Source organism: Ambystoma mexicanum, chromosome 8, assembly GCF_040938575.1.
Source record: "Ambystoma mexicanum isolate Mex_15411 chromosome 8, UKY_AmexF1_1, whole genome shotgun sequence".
NCBI lineage: Eukaryota > Metazoa > Chordata > Amphibia > Caudata > Ambystomatidae > Ambystoma > Ambystoma mexicanum.
This window is the reverse complement of record NC_090929.1, coordinates 1,197,906,098-1,197,926,931: the sequence shown is the minus strand read 5'-3', so window position 1 is coordinate 1,197,926,931 and position 20,834 is coordinate 1,197,906,098. Positions and strand designations below refer to the sequence as shown.

Below are 20,834 nucleotides of genomic sequence, written 5' to 3'. Positions count from 1 at the left end.
GCCCTGGCTGACTTCTGCAACCACTCCTTCGCCACTGGAGTCTTCCCTTCCCTCCTGAAGCACTCCCTTGTGCACCCTCTTCTTAAGAAACCCTCTGCCAATCCCTCCTGCCCGGCTAACTATCGCCCAATCTCCATCACTCCCTTCCTTTGCAAGCTCCTGAAGAAACTGCCATCTCTCAGCTTAATCTCCACACTGAATCTGTTGGTTATCTCCATGACCATCAGTCTGGCTTCAGAGCTGCCAGAAGCATGAAAACTGCTCTCCTGAACATCCGTGAAGACCTGCTCTCAAACCTTGACTCTAACACCCCCTGTGTCCTCATCTTGCTTGATCTCTCTTCTGCCTTTGACACTGTCAACCATGCCATACTGCTAAAGTGTCTTGTGATAACATAGTTATCACCAGTCAGGCCCTGGTGTGGCTGACTTCCTTCCTCTCTGACTGACCCTCCCAGATCCAACTTGGGTCCTTCCTCTCTGCTATCTTTTTCTCTACCTGTGGTGTCCCCCAGAGGTCTAATCTCTCTCCCTGGCTGTTCAACCAATACCTGGCACTCCTTTCCCACCGCATTGCCACTCTCTGCCCCAACTTTCAGTGCTATGCAGATGACACTCAGCTCATTTTCAGGCTACCTTCGACCACCTCTTCCCCATCCCTCATCTCTGACTGTCTGCCTGCTATCCAGGAGTGGTGTGCCACCAATGACCACTGCCTTAATGCCAGTAAGACTGAGATTCTCCTCATAGGCACACCCACTCCCTCCTTTCCTGCAGCTCTCTGGCCGCCCTCTCTTGGCCCTCTTCCTGCTCCCACCTGCAAGGCTAAAAACCTGGGGGTTATCTTTGACTCCACACTCTTTTTTCCTGACCTATCCCTCTTCCCCCTACTGTCTTATGTTAACGGATTTACAATTGCATTCCCTTATTATTTTGTTCATATATTGCATGTATACAAATCGAGTTTACTATTGTGTGCCAGCTAGTCTGTTTTGAAGCCCTATATGTCTTCTAGTGTAAGTAGTCCGAAGTACCCTTTTGTGCTGTTCCATAGCAGAAGTATCAAATCATAGAAAACCCATGTTTCCATTGTACTCCAAAAATAAATGTCCCCCCTCTTTGCTGGTTCCCCATCTTGTGTCTGTGGGCACCACCCCAAAACCGATTTGTCCATTGTATTCCTACCCCTGCAACTGCCTTCCATTCAAAGGGATTCAATCCAATTGTTGTGTGGGGTGAAGTGTTGCAGTGGGGAGTATTTAACCTTTATGCAATCATTTTGAGTGTAATTGTTTTGTCTTGCTTTTCATAAAAATAGGAGTAGCATCACTGTATATCTTGACCTGGTTACTTTCTAGATGTCGGTGCATTTGTGTTGCCACAACATTAGTGGATGCTGTAATCTATTTGTTCTGATTTGATATTAAAATAATAAATTAATAAAGTATTCATTGACAACACACCGGCCTGGTTCCTGGTCTATTGTGACAAGGGGTGCTGGTGGAGGTTGGGTGTGAAACGGGTTGGAGGCCTCGTTAAAAAGAATCTTTGGTGTGATAATAAATAGCGTTATATTGTGAGCCACGTTCATTGCAGGGGAAGGAGATCCCTGACTTGCTTGTGACGTATAATATATTGTGACAGCTCCTTTCATGGAATGGTATTGAAAGTTAGTGAGGTTGTTATGATCTAGAGTATGGACGCTATTGTTGCACAGTCACAGCCTTCACTAAAGTCAATCATCGACTAATACATAAGTATAAATGCGCTCATTGGGTGTTGTAGTATAATTCAGTGTGTTTTGGAGTCCAGCGTCACTGCATGGGATTACATTATTGCTATAATGTGGCACACATAGCCAGCCAGATGTCGCCAGTATAACATATGGATATGCAAATGAAGACAGTCTACAGATTTTAAAAGCACACCATTTTTTTTTCTCTCACTTGAAATGCCTCATTCACAGGAGACCACATTGGCTATCTGATTGACTGACTTAATTAACAAATACTAACACCGATTCTAACTCATTAACATTATAATGTGTTCTCCATGTGGAAAAATGAGGCAGGCTGAGATTCATTTTTTAAACGTGTATTTAGATTTTTTTTTTCTTTGCTCTGTTCACTGTCTTTGCAGGAAATCACTCTGCATACCAGGAAATCAGTTAGATACGGTTGCCTACTGTAAAAGTGAGCTATTGTTGAGGGAGGAGGATATGATATTGTGAATTTGATTGGTGACACGTAAGCCTGGGGGATGTAACAGAGGTTTCTTGGGGTAGCTCTGAGAGAATGAAGGGAAGAAGACATTTTGCGGAGCTGCAGTGAGGTCACATTTGCTGGGCTGCTGTGAGGAGCTGGACCCCTGCCCTTCAGAGACTGGCTATTTTGGTCTCACTTGGCACAGGCTGGGAACACTGGGTGTTTCTGCCGTGCTCTTCAGAGTGCAAGCTTACGAGGGCAGCCCTGGGTCACTTCTTGGAGGCGACAAGCCAGGAGATTTCGCGTGTGGAAAAGCTACAAACAACTGGTAATTATCACGTAAAATTTGAGGGAGTGTCGTGTGAATGAAGTCTTTTTCAGGCAGGAAAGATATCGCTAGGGAATCACCGTGTTTAAATGTCACATTATAATGTTGCCATCTAAATGCTGTCATATTGATGTACTGTTCTTTTCATTGTTGCAAATGTAAAATGAAATGTGTTGTATTATTGCATTTGTTTCTCTTCTGCTTATTTTAGAAAGGACTGCCTCGCAAAGCTGGTAATGTACTATTTTGAAATGAAACTATCATAACACACCGCCTGTGTAAGGGTGTTTTTGCTTCTGTTTTTCTTTGGTGCATTTAAACCATACCATACAAGAAAAGGGGAGGTTGTTAGGTATATACGTGTCAAATTTCCTATACAGATGAAGTAATGTCATTAGCATTTATAAATAGTTGTGTGCGGGATTTTACTCAGGGTATGTGTGTGTGGCTTCTGAGTGGAATATAATACAATAGTCTGCTGAGCGTACATGAATCAGCAGAGAGAGGCCTCTGGAAATATAATCTCATTAATGTAAATAAATTAGTGATAATACCACAGGGGTTTGTGAACGCTATATGTCAAAATTGTGGTATCAATAAATGTAGGTCCGAGGCCTCTAGTGATCACACGAACAGACCAAGCAAGAAGAAAGGGGTTTTGTATATTAGGGCCACAAATAGAAAAGAAAGCTATGCTCACCACTATACCACAACAAAATGCATACCAACAAAATGTATCTGTGTACTGAAATAATGCATAGTCACTATACCACCATAAAGCCAAACCCAATCTAAATGCAAGGAGTAGTCATTGCTAAATTACCTTTGTTTTTGGCGGTAAGAAAATACCGCTAGGCCCCAAATTTACACAAAATACCCTACAGTGTACGTTTCATTACACTTCTTTTTTTCACAGTTTAATTCACTTGCAAGTTTGTGATCTACCTCTGCCATGACCATACTATTGTCATCAACAAGGGTGCATTTGGAGTCTCTTATGTTTTCATAGTAGGTCTACGTCTCCAGGCCACCTGTTACACAGCAGCACACAAAACACCAATCGGAGGACGCAGAGGGTCATACCGCACTGGCAATGACACCATCAGTACAACGCATGCGGGAAGACATGGCACGGACGTGGCACGGCAGAGTCCATAGACAAGGTAAGTGAGGCTCAGGGAAGGGGACATGGAAGGGGCTGATACCTCTGAGAAGGGGAAATGGGGCTAGACAGGGCACTCTCTGAATTTTCTTTTTTTTGCGACAAGGCACTGTTGTTGCTCCCCAAATGCCCTGGTAGCCCCAGCTGATGAGGCCACGAGGGGCTAAGGCTTTAGAAAAAAATACCTTTTCTTCCATAATTGTGGCACCAGCGCCCTCCAGGCATCCCTTTGACAAAGAGATGTGTGGGGCAGCACCACCATTATTGAAGAAAAGGTGAGGCCGCTAGAAGCTAAGGCTTTTTTTCCTAAAGCCTGATGATGTGCCAGAGCTTCAGTCTTTAAGAAATAAAGGCCTTGCTAGCAGCCTCGCATTTTCTTCCATAACAGTGGCGTTGTCCCCCGCCATACATCCCTTTAAGTAAGATATGCAGGGAGATGGGGATGATTGCTGCAATGGAATGCCTGGTCAGGGTTGGTGGCACTTTCCCTAAGCCTTCTGCTGTCTGACTTGTTCTTTCTCTCTGCCAGAGATATTCTGGCGGTGAGTTTCTTGGATACCAAGGCTTTCGCCTTAATACTCCAATGTAGCTGGTTGAAGATTTAAGTTGCGTTTAGGAATACATCTTGGCCTGCGTTACATCGCCCGTGCCCCCTTTTAGGCTATGGCCCTTTATAGAGCCCTGCCCTCCATTTCACATGCCACTTAAAGCACTGCTCATGGGGCCAAAAAGAGGGTACAGGGAACACAATTGAAAGCACAGGCTCCACAGAGTGCCTCCAGTGGTCGAACTAGCCGGCGACATTTGAATTAACAACAAGTGGGAGTGGCATGGAGCATGGCAGCTTTATGCCACCAGCCTTCGCGCCCATTGGAGTGAGGGTGGCACCATTAAGATAGTGAGTCAATGTTTTATTGGTTTACCTAGCATGATTTGGGGGACATTGGGTGAAAGGTTAAACACATACATCAAAACGAACGGCTTTTACCACTGTGCCCTGTACTATCATGTGAAACTTAACTTGAGATGCAGAGATACAAACACACGCGCAATACACGCAAGGTTTCTTACCCCACCATTTGGGCAGGTACTGGTAGGATTGTCGCAGGACTGCCCTGTGACTGTGCAGAGTGGGCCATTGGTGTTAGGTGACACGTCTCCGAGGTTTGAGGAAGCAAACGCTGCTACAAATGGCCCCTGAAAAATTAAGAACAAAACAAATTCTACAATGTCAACATAAAACGCGCTCCAGATTAATTTGTCCAACCATTCGTTTATGCTTTGGGTCTAGACAAGTTACGTCCATATTCATAAACGGTGTAAGACAGCACGCACATTCTGACATAATATTTTAAGCATGGCTGAAGAAATCACACAGACAGATCTGCTGACTGACCTGTTTCAGGGCCTATGTTTAAAAGCCTTCCATTTTATGAAAACGGCATTGCAATGATGTACTGTCAGCATGCATTTACTGACTGCATTAGAGCCCGAGGAGTGACTACTGGCACCGATAAACATACGGGGCCTTAATACGAGCTCCGCCAATATCGACACACTGCCATACTGTTTAAAAAAGCATTATCGCCTCATTTAGCGTTAGGGTTACTTCCCATCCTCGTGTTCAATATACCACAGGCAGTAATTCCGCCAATCATTACGACCGCTCTTACCACTGCTATCACGGCAGTTTCAAATGCTCAAGCATCGGAGGCACATATTTGAATGCCTCTAACTGCCACCCCAATAAAGTTGAGGGTGACTACCTCTACTCCTGAACTATTCTCTTTTAAATACCAAGGGGCTACAGTTGTTGCTGTAGTGGTCTAGTTGCTTGGCAACAAGAGACAATTAAATCCAGGATGTGTGTTGAAATCATGAAGTTACTCCTTAATGTTACAAACGCTCCTTTTAAAGTAAGAAATTGATATTAAGGTCTGGGACCCAAAGAGGATCGTGCCAATTCAACCTTTATTTAACTCTGCCTCTTCCACCCTGAGGCGAGTGCTATTCCTCACTTTGCCCGCGTCCCCCTTAAAGGGCCCGCTCACGTTTTACCTCACAACGCCTGCCCTGACATATCTCCTTATGTCCATGTTACCCATCTTCAACGAGTCAGTACAGTCGTTTAATGGTTCTCTGGGGTCGACCTCCGGACTCCATGCTGTCTCCCCTTTCCGCCTACTCTTGCATTATTTCTTCTTCTTCTCCCTCTTCCACTTCCTGCACTCTTGGCTCCCGGGCTTGGGTGCTGTCCTCCACTGGGGTCTTGTCCGGTATTAGGTTCTTGAAGAACGATGCATTGAGGTCACTTCTTTCTGGAGGTTGTTGGCAGTGCTCATCGTCGCATTTACTTCTTTTATACTCAACAGCGTGCTCTCATACCTGGCGTCTGTCTTTCTCTGTGTTTGCTGTTTCACAAGCACTACATCCCCACATCTCCGAACTCCTTGACTCTCACTTTCCGAGCCCAGTCAGTCCTTTCCTTTGTTTAACTCCTTCACTCTGGCGTCTCTCTCCCTCACTCCCACCTCTAGAGCAGCTCTCTCTTCTGACATGATTCTAGGCATCTCTTCTCCTTGGGGGAGTCGAATCTTGGCATGGTACGCTCTCATCAGTTCACCGGGTGGCACTCCCGTCAAGGTGTGTGTGTTGTTCCTGTAGTGCCGCAGCATATGGCACAGGGCCTGCTGGATCGACATGCCCTCTATTGTAGCTTTCTCTATTGTCCTCTTTATGGACGACATGAATCGTTCCGCCATGCCATTTGCCTGGGACCACAGTGGTGTTATCCACTGGTGTGTGAACCCCAGATGTTTTGTGAATCTGTGGAACTCATGAATTGCACCCCATTGTCCATCTTTACTGTTGCAGGAATACCCCACTCACTGAAAATGCTGTTGATGATCACTATCATGTCAGCGAACGCCGTGGATGGTGTATTCTTCACGACTGGGAACCTCGAGAATTCATCCACGATTACGAGCAGGTGGACTCCTGACTCTAACGGTCTATAAAAATCCATTGCAATGTTGTGCCATACCTTCTCAGGGATTTGCATTTATTGCATCGGAAGTGGCGGGTCACTCTTTGATGGAAATTGAAATGGAAGACATTTCCTGAGTGCATACTCTACCTTGGCGTCCATACATGGGAACCACACTGTTCGTCTGAGCATATTCTTTGTCGCCTCCACAACTCAGTGACCTTCATGGGCCAGCCTCACCAATCCCCTTTGCAGGGCTCCTGGTATGATGATGCAGCATCCTATCAACAGTATTCCTTGCTCTGACACAGTGAGTTCTGTGTGTATCTTCGATAGACAGTCCATCTCCTGCCAGTTTACCCCGTTGTGTCTGTGTAGCAATCTCCTGTAGTTCTTCCACCTGTTGGTGATGGTCAGCTCTTTGGCCCAAATGATGGACAGGTCAGCCTGCAATGCTTGCGTGAGGTCATCTATGGTAAGGGCCGATGGCATGGCTTGTTCAGTGACATAGCAAAGGCATTCTGTGTCACCATCTCTCGGTGGCTGTTAACTATCAGTTGGGTGTCATGAAATGTAGTCCGCTGGGTTGTTGTCTCCACCGGGTCTGTGAATGATTTCATAGTCATACTCTTGAAGGAGAATGCCCCATCTCTCGATCTTGGGCGACATCTTCGTCCTCAAGGTGCAAAATAGCGAGAACAGGGCTTGCTGGTCAGTTATAAGGGTGAATTATTTCCCTATAACGAAATGTTCGAAGTACTTGCAAGCCCAAACTGCCACCAAACTCTCTTTCTCAGCTTGTAAGTATGCACTCTCAGTTGGTGAAAAGGATCTGCTGGCGTACGCCACGACAAAACTCGCTGGTACTTCCGGCCGTTCACGTTGTGCTAAGATGGCTCCTAGACCCACCGGGCTGTCATCCATCACGATTTCAGTGTGCCATGCTGGATTGAAGTAAACAAGGTGTGTTGCACTCGCAAGTTATGTTTTTATGGTGTCGAAACCTCTCTGATAGTCCTGGGACCGGTGGAATGGCTCTTCCATCCATAGTAGTCTCCTCAATTGTTCTGTCGTGATGGCGTATCTCGGGAGGTAGCGGGCACAGTACCCTGCCATCCCTAGAAATGACCTAACCTCGGCTGCCTGTGTAGGCTCCCGTAGCTCGCTGATGATGCACACCTTCTCAGGGTCAGGTTGCATTCCTTGGCCAGAGAATATGTGGCCATAGAACCTCAGCTTGTCTTTGCTGATATTGCATTTTTCATAATTTAGCGTGAGACCAACATCTCTTAGAATGTTGCATAAGACCATGAGGGCCTGATCATATTCTTCCTTTGAGGTGCCATATACCAAGATGTCATCAGAGTAGTTAAATGCCATTTTCAAAGGGGCCAGTAGTTGTCTTATAGTCCCAGAAAATTCTCTGCTGCTGAGGATATTCCGAAATTGAACAGTTTGTACCAAAATAAACCTTCATGGGTGGCAAACGTGGTGATTCCTCTGGACTCCGAGTGTAGCTCCAACTGGTGGTAACCGCAGTTGCGGTCCAGTTTGGAGAACTCCATGGCGCTTCTCAACTGTACAATCATGTCCTCTATTTTGGGACCTGGGTGTCTTTCTCTCTATGTGGCTGTGTTGGCCACCCTCATGTCAATGCACAGCCTTGTTTTGTTTCCTTCTTTTGGCACAGCGGCTAAAGGTGAGATGCAGGGTGTGGGACCAGTTGCCCTTTCAATGATGTCATTTGACATTAGTTGTTGAATTTCTGGTGTTACTGCTTCCTTCAGGTGGAAACCGACTCTTCTGAGATGCTGTGGGACTGGCTTAACGTTCTTATTTATGTGTAGCCTTTTGATTGTGTTTTTTAGCTTCCCTATTCCTTGAAACAATTCTGGGTACATGTTTTTAATCACCTCACGCTTGATTGGTACACCACACATGAGGTAGATGTTGTGGTGCTTTGGCTGTCCTTCACCACACTGAACCACACTGCTGTCTTGGAAGTGGTCATCTATCAGGCCCAGTTCCATTGCAGTGTTGTAGCTCTGCAAACATTTCCCACTGACTGGGCTACTGAGCACGTGGATGATGGCATCAGTTATCCTGCCCTTGTGCGACAGCGACCTCTGAAATTGTCCCATGGATGGCAACGGCGTGCTGGCCCCCATTGGAAGATTCATACTCTTGATGGCATCAGATCATCCTTGTTTCCTGTTTGCTGGAATTCCTGTTCCCCCATGATATTGACGATGGCCCAGTGTCTACCAGGAAGCAGTGCGTCGCTTCCCCCATCTGAACCATGACTTTCGAGGCTTCACTCCCGTCTTGTTCCCCATGCATTATGTTAAAAAATTCAACCCTGTATTCAGAGGCTTCTTCTTGGTAGTAGTAATCACAGACAGCGTGGGGTTACTTGGGTAGTCGAACTGGTCTAAGTAATATCCTTTTTGCGGTGGTCGATCGTAGTTTCGAGGCTCATCATAGTCCTGGTTCTGGTCCATAGCTCTGATCATGCTTCTCAGGTGTTGTGAGTAGATTGGAGGCAGTCTCCACTGTGGTTGTTGTGTGTTTGACCTGGACGGTGGGCGCAAGTTGGTGGGCATCACTTGTGATTGTCGCCCAGGTGGGAATGTTCTGGGCAGACCATGTGAAAGTGTACTTCACTGCCACATCTTGCACACTGTTGGCGTATCGCCGGGCATGGCCGCAAATGCGAGAAGACCTGGCTACATCGGTTGCATAGTCTCTGCGGACGGGGGCCTGCCCACTCCTGCATGTAACCTTCTCTCGGTAAACTTCCCATTGCGGTCGGTCTGTCATTCAGTCCTCTTCCAGTATGTTTGGTAGCCATGAGTGCTGCATTTGTCTATTCTTTTTCAGTTCTCTTCTTCGGTGTTTCCATAGCGGAGGGTTGGATTTCAACCCTCTCGCAAACCTTTGCCATTTCGATGACCCCATCGATTGTGAGGGGTTTCTTTAGGAGCTGTTTCCTCAGCACCGATGATACACACCCTTCAATGACGTGAAAATGCATGTCTTTGTCATCTGAAAAAGATGCAAATTGACATTGGATCAGCTTTTGGCAGAGTTGGGTGATGAATTCTTCCACGGTCTCATTTAGGGACTGCTGGCATTGGTTGAACACATACCTTTCGTAGTCCCTATTTGATTGGATTACTAACTTTTTTGTTTAATGCACCCACAAGTTCATCACAGGTGGTCCTTTTCCCTGCCGGAATTGTCTTGATGATATTTTTAATCTCTTTGTTGGCCAGGTTCGTGAAGACATCCATCAGGACCGGGAATTTATCTTCTCCCGCGGCTTTAATGAAGTTATCGAATTCTTTGACCCATTCGGTCCATCTCGGGCCTTTGTCCTGCTGTGGTTGAAGGCGAAATGGGCAGAGTTTCCTTAGGAATAAAACTTTGCTCGCACCCTGCTGCGCTCCCTCTTGATCAGTTGCTTCATCCATCATTTTTGCATCACCCTTGGCCTCTTCTCCTCAGGTGACAGTCCATAGTCTCCCTACTGACCCCCCCTCCTGTGCGAGGTGCAGCCCATGCCCTTTGACCACATGGTGTGAGAAGAGAGGGGTCTGGATATGTGTGCTATGGTTGCATATCATATAATTTGTGGCTGCATCCACGTTACAGTGGTCGCCCTTCCTCACTGTTGTTACATTTATGTCTCTTAATGTTTTCTTTCTGCCACTTACTACTGGTGCTGGTTACCCCCGATTGTTCATTTAAGCTTCCTTTCATTGGGGAGTCAAGGAGGCAGATCATTGTGTGCAGTGTTGCACCTTGTCTGCATGCAAGCTCCAATCCCTTGTTATGCTTGGGATTGTGCACTATGCAGCAAAGGAAGGATTTCCCTATTGTAAAGCCGGGGGGCAGAGAATTGGATTCTCCTTATTTCCTTGGAGGCACGCCCTGACGTGGTTGCCAGCCGCCGACATGTAGTTGGTGTACAGCCGGCGGGAGCAGGAGGAAGCTGCTTCTTCTGCTCCGTCGACTGACCCGAAGTTTGCTGGTGGGCAAAGGACGCTGCTTCTTGGCCGCAGTGGTGGATGCAAATGTGTCGCCTGATGCAGGAGGGCCGGTCCGGGGAGACAGCAGGGAAATCATATCCTTGGTCAGGACGAAAGCTGCCAGCGCGGCATGTCAGTATCACAGAGACCGCAGTGGCCCACAGAAGGTGTTTGTTTCCCTTCGTTGCCATATGATATTAAGGCCTTGGACCCCAATACCGGGAGGATACGTGGGATTATGCTAATTCAACCATTCTTTATTTAACTCTGCCTCTTCCACCCTGAGACTCCTCCTCTTTCTCACTTTTTCTGTGCCCCTCTTAAAGGGCCCGCTCATGTTTTCCCTCACAACAGAAAGTAAATACACATTTTTAAAAGTCTGATGAGATTTCAGTTATGTTTTATCTGTTTAATCCTTTGACCTCCTAGAGCCCGCCTACATACATGGTCGCGTTTTGCTCGTAGGATGTGTATACATCAGCAATTGGGGGCTAAGGAATCTGGACGTGCCCAAGTCCCATGTTCCCACGGACCATGTCCCTGGGGGAGGAGGAGTGGTCAAAGGGTTAAAGTGGAAACCTTGAAACGTCTGTGCATCCTCATACTCGCAGGTTTAAATCGTAATAAGATCAATGGCTCAATGTTAATGCTGCAAAACGATCAGAGCACAGCACTGGCCTTCACGCATGACAACTGACGTTATCTGGCCCCATAGAACAGACACCAAGCACGCTCCCCCCATGCGCACAGACTGAGGTGTGCCAGAATCCCAGAGCTATCCCAGAAAAAGCTACAAGACCATACCAATGGCAGTTGTGCACTAAACAAATAGCAACGATCACAGAAAAGTTCAATATGTATATGGCAGGAGCAATTAGAACCAGGTGTAATTGTTTGTGGGTATGTTTTGCAAAACCCCTCATTTAGAGATATTTCCTCACCTCACCAGGTAAGAATCCTTTGTTTTGTTCTTGCTCGAAGAGATAGGACGCATAGCCCATGTTGTCACTGTTCACAAGATGGTTGCTGTTGTTCATGCTTACAGGGTGCACTGCAAACCAGCTGCAATCAGGACAAATATTAGAACATGTTGATTCACCAATACTTGCATATATTTGAACGATATTAGTACATAAGCGAGGGGCAGAGGTTGCTAATCTGCCACACTGCAAGTCTGGAGAAAGAGTGTTCAGTAACTTTAATGAGGTTACCAATGTTCTTCGAAGACATACTCGCTGATTTCCGCTCTTCAGACTCGTTCACCTCTCTGAGCACTTGCACCACCAATGGGGTCAAATGTCATATAAGTGTAGTCTAATCTTTGTTTTCATATAGGGAACTGTTTGGCTGCACCATATCTAGTGTGTTGAGGGAGCCCAGAGGATATCATGCAGGAATGGCACAGGGAAATGCTGGGACAGTGAAGAGCCACGGAAGAAGGAGGTAACTAGTGAAGGGCCTGGGGGCAAAAGGCAATGATAGGAATACCAAATACGGACCAGCCCACTGAGATCACCGCCCATTAGTAGATCGGCTGGAGGCGTGAGTTGCAGCACCAGCAACAGAATTTGGCTAGTTAGAATCAGGCAATGGGAGTCAGGCGAGAGGACACTCGATTATAGGAAGTTGGCAGAATACTAAAGATCAATTTTATGTTTCACAGAACAGCGCACTGACTTACTGGCTCCTCTGCCAGAAAACCCATACATCACACTAGAGAGTGTACCTGGTGAATTCAGTTATGGCACTTATGGTTTGCTGGAATAATGAGGAAGAGATGTTGACTCTTAACCTTTGGGGGATTTTTGTTATTTTTATTTGTGTCACAATAAATTGCAGTGTTGATGTCACGATTTTTTGTTATCAACATGTGTTTGACCGAGCCACATTTTCTTGGCTTTAACATTGTTATGTTATTGGAACTTTACTGGGCACCGCTGACATTTTCATGGTCTCCAGGTGCTCAGGTGGATCTGAAACGAAGGGGGGGGGGGTGGGAAGGTTAGTGGGGTTAAGAGGGAGAAGCGCAAGAGAGCTTTGATGTACTGTTGGTAGCTTCAGTTCGGATAAACCAGCCACGGTGTGCTGGTTTGATTTGGTATATTGGCATTTGTGTGTTGTATGCAAATATTCCTATGTGTGTTGGGTGTTGTGGAGAGATGGAAGAGTGTTTGTATTTTCAGTGTTTCATGTCTGAGGTTTGTGTCAAGTCGGTTGTGTAATGAGGTGGATATGCTGAGTGTTAGAGGGTTAGAGATGTATTAGTAGGGTTCATTTGGGGCTGTTTGGGTTTGTTGCGATGGGTTTGTCCTTTTGCTTAATCTTGTTCCTGGTGTGTTCATGGTTGGCATTTGAGTGGTTCAGTCTCGTGGAGTTCTCTTGCATTGTGTAAGAAGTTTTCTTCAGCTCGCAGTGTTAAAGAGCCATGTTTCTAATAGTATCCTGAACTTGAGGTGATCCTATGTTGCTTGTATTTTGCTTTGGGAGTAAGTTCCAGAGCTTCACTGATGCCCCACATTTTTGTTTTAAGAATATTTTGTGTACAAGGCGGGTGCCATTGCTGGATATTAGTGTTCATGTTGGTTTCTAGATGGTGATTTTCTCTGGTATGCATTCCGCTCGCTCGTTGGCCATGGATCGCTCTGTGTGTTATGCAAAATGTTTTAAAGAAGATTTGTTTTTTGACTGGCAGCCAATGCAACGCTCTCAGTGCTGGTGTGATTTGTTCTTTTCTTGCAAGTTTAAGCAGTAGTCCTGCAGTTGCGTTCTTTATTCATTGTAGCTTCCTCAACAAGAATTGTGGCAATTCAGTGTAGATGCTGTTGGTGTAGTCTATTCTTCCCATAACAAGATAGATGATGGCAACGTTCTGTGTGTGAAGGAGAAGGGAAGTATTTTCTTTATCGTGTGTTGGCGGATGAAGCATTTCTTAACTACTGCATTTACTTGTCGTTCTAGTGTAAGCTTGCTGCCCATTAGTACTCCAAGATTTTCAACCACCTTGGATGGTTCAGGTGGTTTGCCTACTTAAGCAGGACATGGAATGTGCTGGTTGTATACCAGGTCATTGGGTGTAATCATGATTTCGGCTTTGTCTGGGTTGAGTTTAAGACTGTTGGTGCTCATCCACTGGTTTAGATGAATGAGGCAGTTGATTAGTGTTGAGTTTTGCTCTTCATTGGTGTTGATTTTTGAATGTCGCATTTTCGTAACAGATGAGGCCATGTTTTCTAATGAGGTTGATCAGTGGAGTCATGTAGTTGTTAAAGAGTAACGGAGAAAGCAATGAGCCCTGTGTGATTTCACATGTTGTTTTCCGAGGTGTTGATTAGAATGATTTTAGCCAGATTGTTTCTGTTCTTTCTGTCAGGAAGGACTTTAGCCAAAGGAGAGCAGTGTTGCCAATTGTCCCAAGCTTCCCTCGCCATCTTGAGTCGGATCTCCTTAAGTTCCAGAAACTCCTCAAGACTTTCCTCTACGCCTCCTCCTTCTCTCTCCCTCTCCCCTGATAACCTCTTTCTGCTCTCCCGCTCTCTTCCTCTACTTCTTCTGAGTTTTGCTGACTGGTTGCCTGGTGTACCTTCAGAGCATCACATGACCCAAGCTTCCCTCGCCAGTCTCCTGCACTTGCCTCCGGGCCTTGCACTTGCCGCAGAACTACTGCACATTCGGTTACGACCCATGAAAGTGGTATCGCTCTGCACTTAAACCATATTCTGACGGGACTGGGTGCGTTTGGTCCCTATTGCTCCCCCCATGCACTTCCTGTTCTGTGCACCTGCATGATGTGAATGTACCATGCCTAGTAAGAGCGTTTGTCTTGTCTTCCTTATGTCTTCCCCTCCCATGCATGGTTCCGCTTTGAAACACTTGTGTATAAGCGCATAGTAAATAAACAATCAATCAATCAATCAATTCCAATATTTTATATTCTTTTGATGAGAGTGTCATGGTTGACTGTGTCGAAGGCTGCTCAGAGAATGAGTAGTATTGGCGTTGGAGTCTGCGTTGGTCTTTAGACCGTCCCGATAGATTGTAGCGCAGTTTCCGTTCCTCTCATAGGTCTGAAGCCTACTTGTGCCTGATCCAGCAGCTGGGGTTTTTCCAAGTATTCCAAGATTTTCTGGTAGATGTAGCTTTCTAGTATATTTGAAATTGGTCGGAAGTTGGTAAGATCTTCCACGTTTCCCGAGGAATCTTTAAGGAGTGGTTTGATGTAGGCTGATTTGAAGTCTTGTGACACTGATCATGTTGCTAGTGAGAGGTTAAAGACGTGGAGGTAGTACTCTGCTGGTGTTTGCTGGGCGAGGATGGCTTTGTAAACATCTGGTGGGCAAGGATCTGCTGGGGAACTCGCTCTGTTGCTTTTGCTCACCAGGTTGTTGAATGTATCCGTTAATATAGGCGGGAAGGGTATAGTCTGGTCGTTGGTTCCGGTGTTGACTGGTTGAGGTGGTCTGTGGGACTTTTTTGGCTTGCTTTGTAAGATTAGTTGAATGTTAATTCTTGAAGTGGATGGTGAGGTTGTTGCGTAGTTTTTGTGTAGGGATCGGTGTATTATTGCATATAGATGGGGTTCTCATTTCGTTTATGATCTTAAACACTTCTTTGTGGGTGTTGCCTGCTTTTTTGATCTGTTCATTGTAGTGTTCTTTTGGGCTTTGAGCATTTTGGCTTTCTATAGTCTAATCTGTCTTTGGTATGTAGTTGTTTTTGTTGGTCGTAGTTTTTTCTCCTTTCTTTTTCCAGTTTCCTATTTGTTTTTTGGGCGGCTTTGAGATGTGGCATGAACCATCTTGCCATTGTTTTCTTTCGTGATGGGAGAACGGTTTTCCCAGTGCGATGGTCATCTATTGCTTTCATGATCCATTTCAGGATTTCATCTGTCCTTCCTTCTATGCTGGTTGCATTTAGATCAGTGAGTGATGGTTTCATGGCTTCCAGTTTCGTGTTTAAGTCTACACTGTTGATGGTTCCACAATTTGTTTTCTGGGTTGGTGGGTTATTATGGAGAATGTCAGGTATCTTTGATAGTAGTTGCATCATGGAGGGTATAATGAGGTGGTCGCTCCAAAGGATTTGCACTGGGGGTGCGGTTGTGACCAGGCTTTTGTTGCTGAAGATTGCATCTAGTGTGTGGCCTGTTGTGTGGGTTGCTCCTTTCACCATTTGTCTTAGATGCATTGCATTAGTTGATTGGCTAGTGTTTTGGGTGAGTTGATGTTCTCTTCTTCGAACCAGATGTTGAAGTCTCCAAGAATCACCAGGTGGTCGTGCTTAATGGCCATGTTGGTGAAAGATTCTACAAAGGTGTCTACGAATGAAAAGGATGTCTATTCCTACATCGTATAGAAGATCATAGATTTCTGTTGTGTGGTTGGACATGAATCTGCCGTTGACTAGGTTGCAATGTATCTTTGTGATTTTTGCAGTCTGTTTGGTCTTTGGCTGTGTCTTTTGCTGGCCATGTTGTTGTTGTTAATTATTTCTGGTTGATTGTATGTTTGGGTCTGTAGAGGTTGATTCTTCATTGAGTAGTTCAGTTAGGTTCCGTATTGGGTTGATGTCTTCTTCATTGTCGTCTCTCTGTCTATGCCTCTTGCTTATGGTCGTGCCTATGGTCGTGCCATTTTTTGGTGATGAATGGCGTGGTGGTGTCATTCCCTTCAGGTTGGTTTCTATGTGTTTCATGTCTTTCTCCTTCGTGTTATTTTGTCCTGTTAATGTGCTTGGGGTTCCTTGGCATCATTGACTGTCAGAGTGGGTGGTGGGTTGGCAGTTTCAGGGACTTAACTTTTTTTGGGGTGAGATGTTTGATCCCTTGGTGTGCGTCTATGTTCTGAGATAGTTCTATTTCATTTGCTCTGTTTTGGTTGTTCCTTGTTCACCAGTCTTTCCTGTTGTGTGGCATATTGTACTGGTTGCTTTTCTGAGAAAGCTTTTATTCTAGGTCGGGGGGTGTGTCACGGGTTGGACTATTCTGTGCACTGGGCTATCTCTTGGGTAGTAAACAACCAGTATCGGGCTCCCTGTGGCTAGGGCCTCCCTTTAGCGATTTGTTGTGCCCTGTGCTTATATCTTCCCTTGTGGGGTGTTTTGTAGTTGTGTTTGTATTTGTATTTGTATCGGGTTCACAGTTGTGAATGCCTATGTGTGGTTCCCTTTGGTCTGATCTTCCCTTTTGGGGACATGTAGTTTTTTAGTTGTAGTTGTGTCGGGTTCACAGGTGCGAAAGCCTCCCTGTGGTGACCTGTGGTTTGATTTTCTCTTGTGGGTTCTCTTGTGGGTTCCTGTGTGGTTGTCTGTCTTTGTAGTCACTGTATTGCTATTGGGATCAGCAGTGGCGAGCGCCGCACTGTGGTAGTCAGTGGTGTCCTGTGGTTAGCTCTTCATTTGTGCGGTCCTGTGTGGCTGGCTCTCCTTGTGGGGTCCGGTGGTTTTGTTGTATCTGGCTCATGGTGGTGTTGGCCTTCCTGTGGTGCTGTGTGGTTTTGTAGTTGTGGTTGTATCAGTCTCATGATGAAAAGGCCCTTCCTGCCTTTTGGGAACCTGTGGTGTCCCATTAGTTCTTCCCTCGTTGGGTTCTGTATGGTTGTCTCCTTTAGTGGGTTCTTATAGGTTTGCACTTGTATCAGGTTCCACCAAAGCAACAGCCTCCCTCTAATAACCTGTGGTTATTTCTTCCCTTGTGAGTTCTTGTGTGGTTGTCTGCCTTTGTGGTCTCTTGCATCAGTATTGGGTTCAGCAGTGGTGTTGAGTGCCTCCCTGTGATGGCCAGTGGTGTCCTGTGGTTAGCTCTTCATTTGTGGGGTCACGTGTGGCTGTCTCTCCTTGTGGGGTCCCATGGTATTTGTTGTTTCCGGTTCACAGTGGCGGTGACTTTCCTGTGGTGCTCTGTGGTTTTGTAGTTGTGGTTGTATTGGTTTTTAGTTGTGGTTGTCTCTCATTGAGCGGTCCGGTAGGTTTATTGTATCCGGTTTACAGTGGTGGGGGCCTTCCTGTGGTGCTCTGTGGTTTTGTAGTTGTGGTTGTATCCATTTCACAATGGAGAGGCCCTTACTTCCTTTTGATGACCTGTGGTGTCCTGTTAGTTCTTCCCTTGTGGGGTTCTGCATGGTTGTCTCCATTAATGGGTTCTTATAGGTTTGCACTTGTTTCGGGTTCCACGTGGTGAGAGCTTCCTCTAGTAGCCTGTGGTTACTTCTTCCCTTGTTGGTCCGGTGTGTCTGACTCCCCTTATGGGGTCCCGCAGTTTTTAGTTCTGTTCGGTTTCACAGGGGTGAGTCCCAAGGGCTTAGTGCTGGGAGATGGTATGTGATAGCAAGTTGCCAGGTGGAGTGAGGTCAAGGTCCATGGGCATTTGTTTTTTTGCACACTTGCAAGATGAGAACTGGTCCCTTGCGATAGATGGATCCAAAGCAGTAAAGGAGTCCTGCCCCTTGCTTAGGATTCCTTCCCAGCTTTGGACCCCATCTATCGCAGTTGAACCCTTCACATCTCGCTCTACCCCCCAACATAGGTACCCATGGACCTTGACCTCACTCCACCGTGCAACCCCAACATGCCATTGTGTACCATCTCCCAGCACTAACCACTAAGGAATAAAACTGTTAAAGCCCTGAAAAAGCTGCTTGTTGAAACACGTGTTGACATTGCAAAATAATGTAATTAACACTGGCGATTTATTTATTCAACTACGCTTATAACAGAAATAAAACTAAGAAAGATCCGCTAAAGGATAAAAGGCAAATTATCTGGCTCACTACTTAAACAAACCAAATGTTAACACAGTTGTTGTGAACAGTCCAAAAAAGGTTAGTAGCCATGAATCAATTGATTTATTATCTCAGCACCACTGTGACTCAAGTTTGAAAAGGCAGCCCCCTGAGGAGCTTTTCTCTTCGTATTTGCCCTATGATGCCAGAGTCATATGTTTTACATTCATACTCCATTAATGCATTAATCCTTGAATTGAAAAAAAACGATTTCATGGTAATTATTGCCTGATTTGTTCGATCACTTTGGAATTTGATGACATCATATTTAGGACGGCTAGTATTCCTTCGGACACAGTATTCACTGCTGCTTGTTTAAGAGTAGAGAGACCTGCTCCTATTTTTGAATAATTCACCATAACTGGCCCTTTAAAGTATTTTAAGATTAAATGGGCTACCACTAAACACATAAATGCTGGAAGTCCATGAATATACTAGAGCAATGTATTCAAGGAGGGTGGTTTGCACAGAATTTGCTCAAGGCCTCGGACCCAAGAACCATGGGGCATTATACATTTGGTGACCTGCTCATATCTAAGGACGGGCATCGGAAAGAAGAGCATTGCCTGCACTTCTCTCGCATGCTGGATTCATTGTGAAAGAGCTCATGCAGCCGACAAATCATAATGTCCTATGACTAACAAATGCCCCTATCGCTGTGCTGATGCCACCCACTCGAAATGATATACTCATCTACAAATGATATACAGCGTGGGGAACACAGGGTGGTTCCTATCTTATGCTGTCACCAGGGAAACGAAAATCCCATCAAAGAAGCGTGTCTACTGACTTCAAAAGACTTTCGAAATGTGTATGTTATGCATATTTCTTGCAATCTTGAATAACATTAATCCTAATCCACACTTTCTGACAGTATAATCACTCAATTTATTGCACATGCCCCAATTATTTCTTGTAATCCACTCTTATTTCCTATTTCAGAAGTACACTGAGGTCGATGCAAATGTTTCGGGGAACTCGTAGTCAAGAATTCTTAGCAATCCATCAATAGAGCCTGGCTGCTGTGGCGATCAAATCCGAATCTCGTGTCTAGTTCTTAGAATGACAGATGGCATGCAAACAATCTTTATTTGCTCATGATATTTGTGGATACCCGGAAGTCGTGATTGATATCTACTATCACATGAGTGGACAAGCTCAGCAGTAATAGGGATGCTGACCGAAGAATCGTTCAAACCTATTGCTGCTGAATGTCAAATGTGCCCTGTGTGATGTGACCATGCAAACAGATATACATTGTAGGCATACATGTGTTTGGCCTTCTACTGTTGACATGCTTTTGGCATAAACAGTCACTTCTTTTTACGTAAGAGCTTTAGATAATGTATCCTTTTTCTTGTTATCGTTAGATTTGTTTGGAAAAAAATAAACTGGAATATTTTGTACCTGATGATTCCAAGGCTATTATTATTTTCCAAATCCACCATCTTCAGAAGCACCATGCCTTTATCTGTGCTGGAGTTATACCTGAACAAGGAAGAAGATGCAGGTCAGTTGTTCATGTCAGTCCAAGATGTGCAAATGTTCTTATTTTTCTTTAAATAGTTGTATTAAAAAGCAGGAACGCACGTCACAGTCTAATGGCAAAGCAATGGTTACTCTCCCCTGCCCACATACCTTGGAGCTATTCCCCCTGTTATGTAGCTGCCATTTTCACTGGAATGACTTGTTTCATAGCCTGACTTAAATAAGTGCGTGCCTCCAGATGAAATTAACAGGCTGAAGGATGGGGAGAAGAGGAGATGGGAGAAGAAGGAAAAATAGAAGGGGAACCCATCATTACTAGCAGAACTCCACTGTATCAGTCTCTCATCTCTCACTTGCCTTCCTCTCCCAACACTGCCTGTGCCGTCACCCAGTTCAGCTATCACTTGCAAATCTCTTTCAACAATAAATCATACCAAACACCCATATAACATGGACATTGCTATCGAACTTCAATCCACTGTAAACATTGTCACAGGGAAAATAAGCATTATATCCCTATGCTGTCCAGGTCTCTGGCCCTCTTTACTTCATTTGTCTCCACTTCACAATTTCCTGTACCGCCCCCTTCTTAACGAGAGTGAACTCGCCATGCTTCTCAGCCGGCTCCTCACTACCACCCCCAACTTTAAGCAACTCCATTTTGTGAGAACCTTGGATCACTCATTTTGACTGTAAAGAGAAAGAGGATCAGAGTCTGAAGGCGTGAGCCTGAGCTCTGGGGGAAAGAAGCATTGAGAGCCAACATTCTTTCATCCAGTTTCCAGCCCCAACATTCTGAGGTGGGTATGAGGATCAGAAGAGAGCTGTCATGCTTTCGAGCTGCAAAAGCTTGTAAAATGT

At 45.4% G+C, this 20,834-nt stretch overlaps 1 protein-coding gene across 1 annotated transcript in view; it reads right to left on the bottom strand.

Annotated features, from left to right (window-relative positions):
* The window catches only part of ASAH2 (N-acylsphingosine amidohydrolase 2), a 475,375-nt gene that overhangs the window by 317,465 nt on the left and 137,076 nt on the right, over nucleotides 1-20,834 (bottom strand). The window contains exons 6-8 of the mRNA XM_069612073.1: nucleotides 19,893-19,973; nucleotides 11,652-11,772; nucleotides 4,765-4,890 (exon numbers count right to left, since the gene is read on the bottom strand). Of these exons, the coding sequence (XP_069468174.1) occupies nucleotides 4,765-4,890; nucleotides 11,652-11,772; nucleotides 19,893-19,973 (328 nt within the window). The remainder of the gene's footprint in view (nucleotides 1-4,764; nucleotides 4,891-11,651; nucleotides 11,773-19,892; nucleotides 19,974-20,834) is intronic.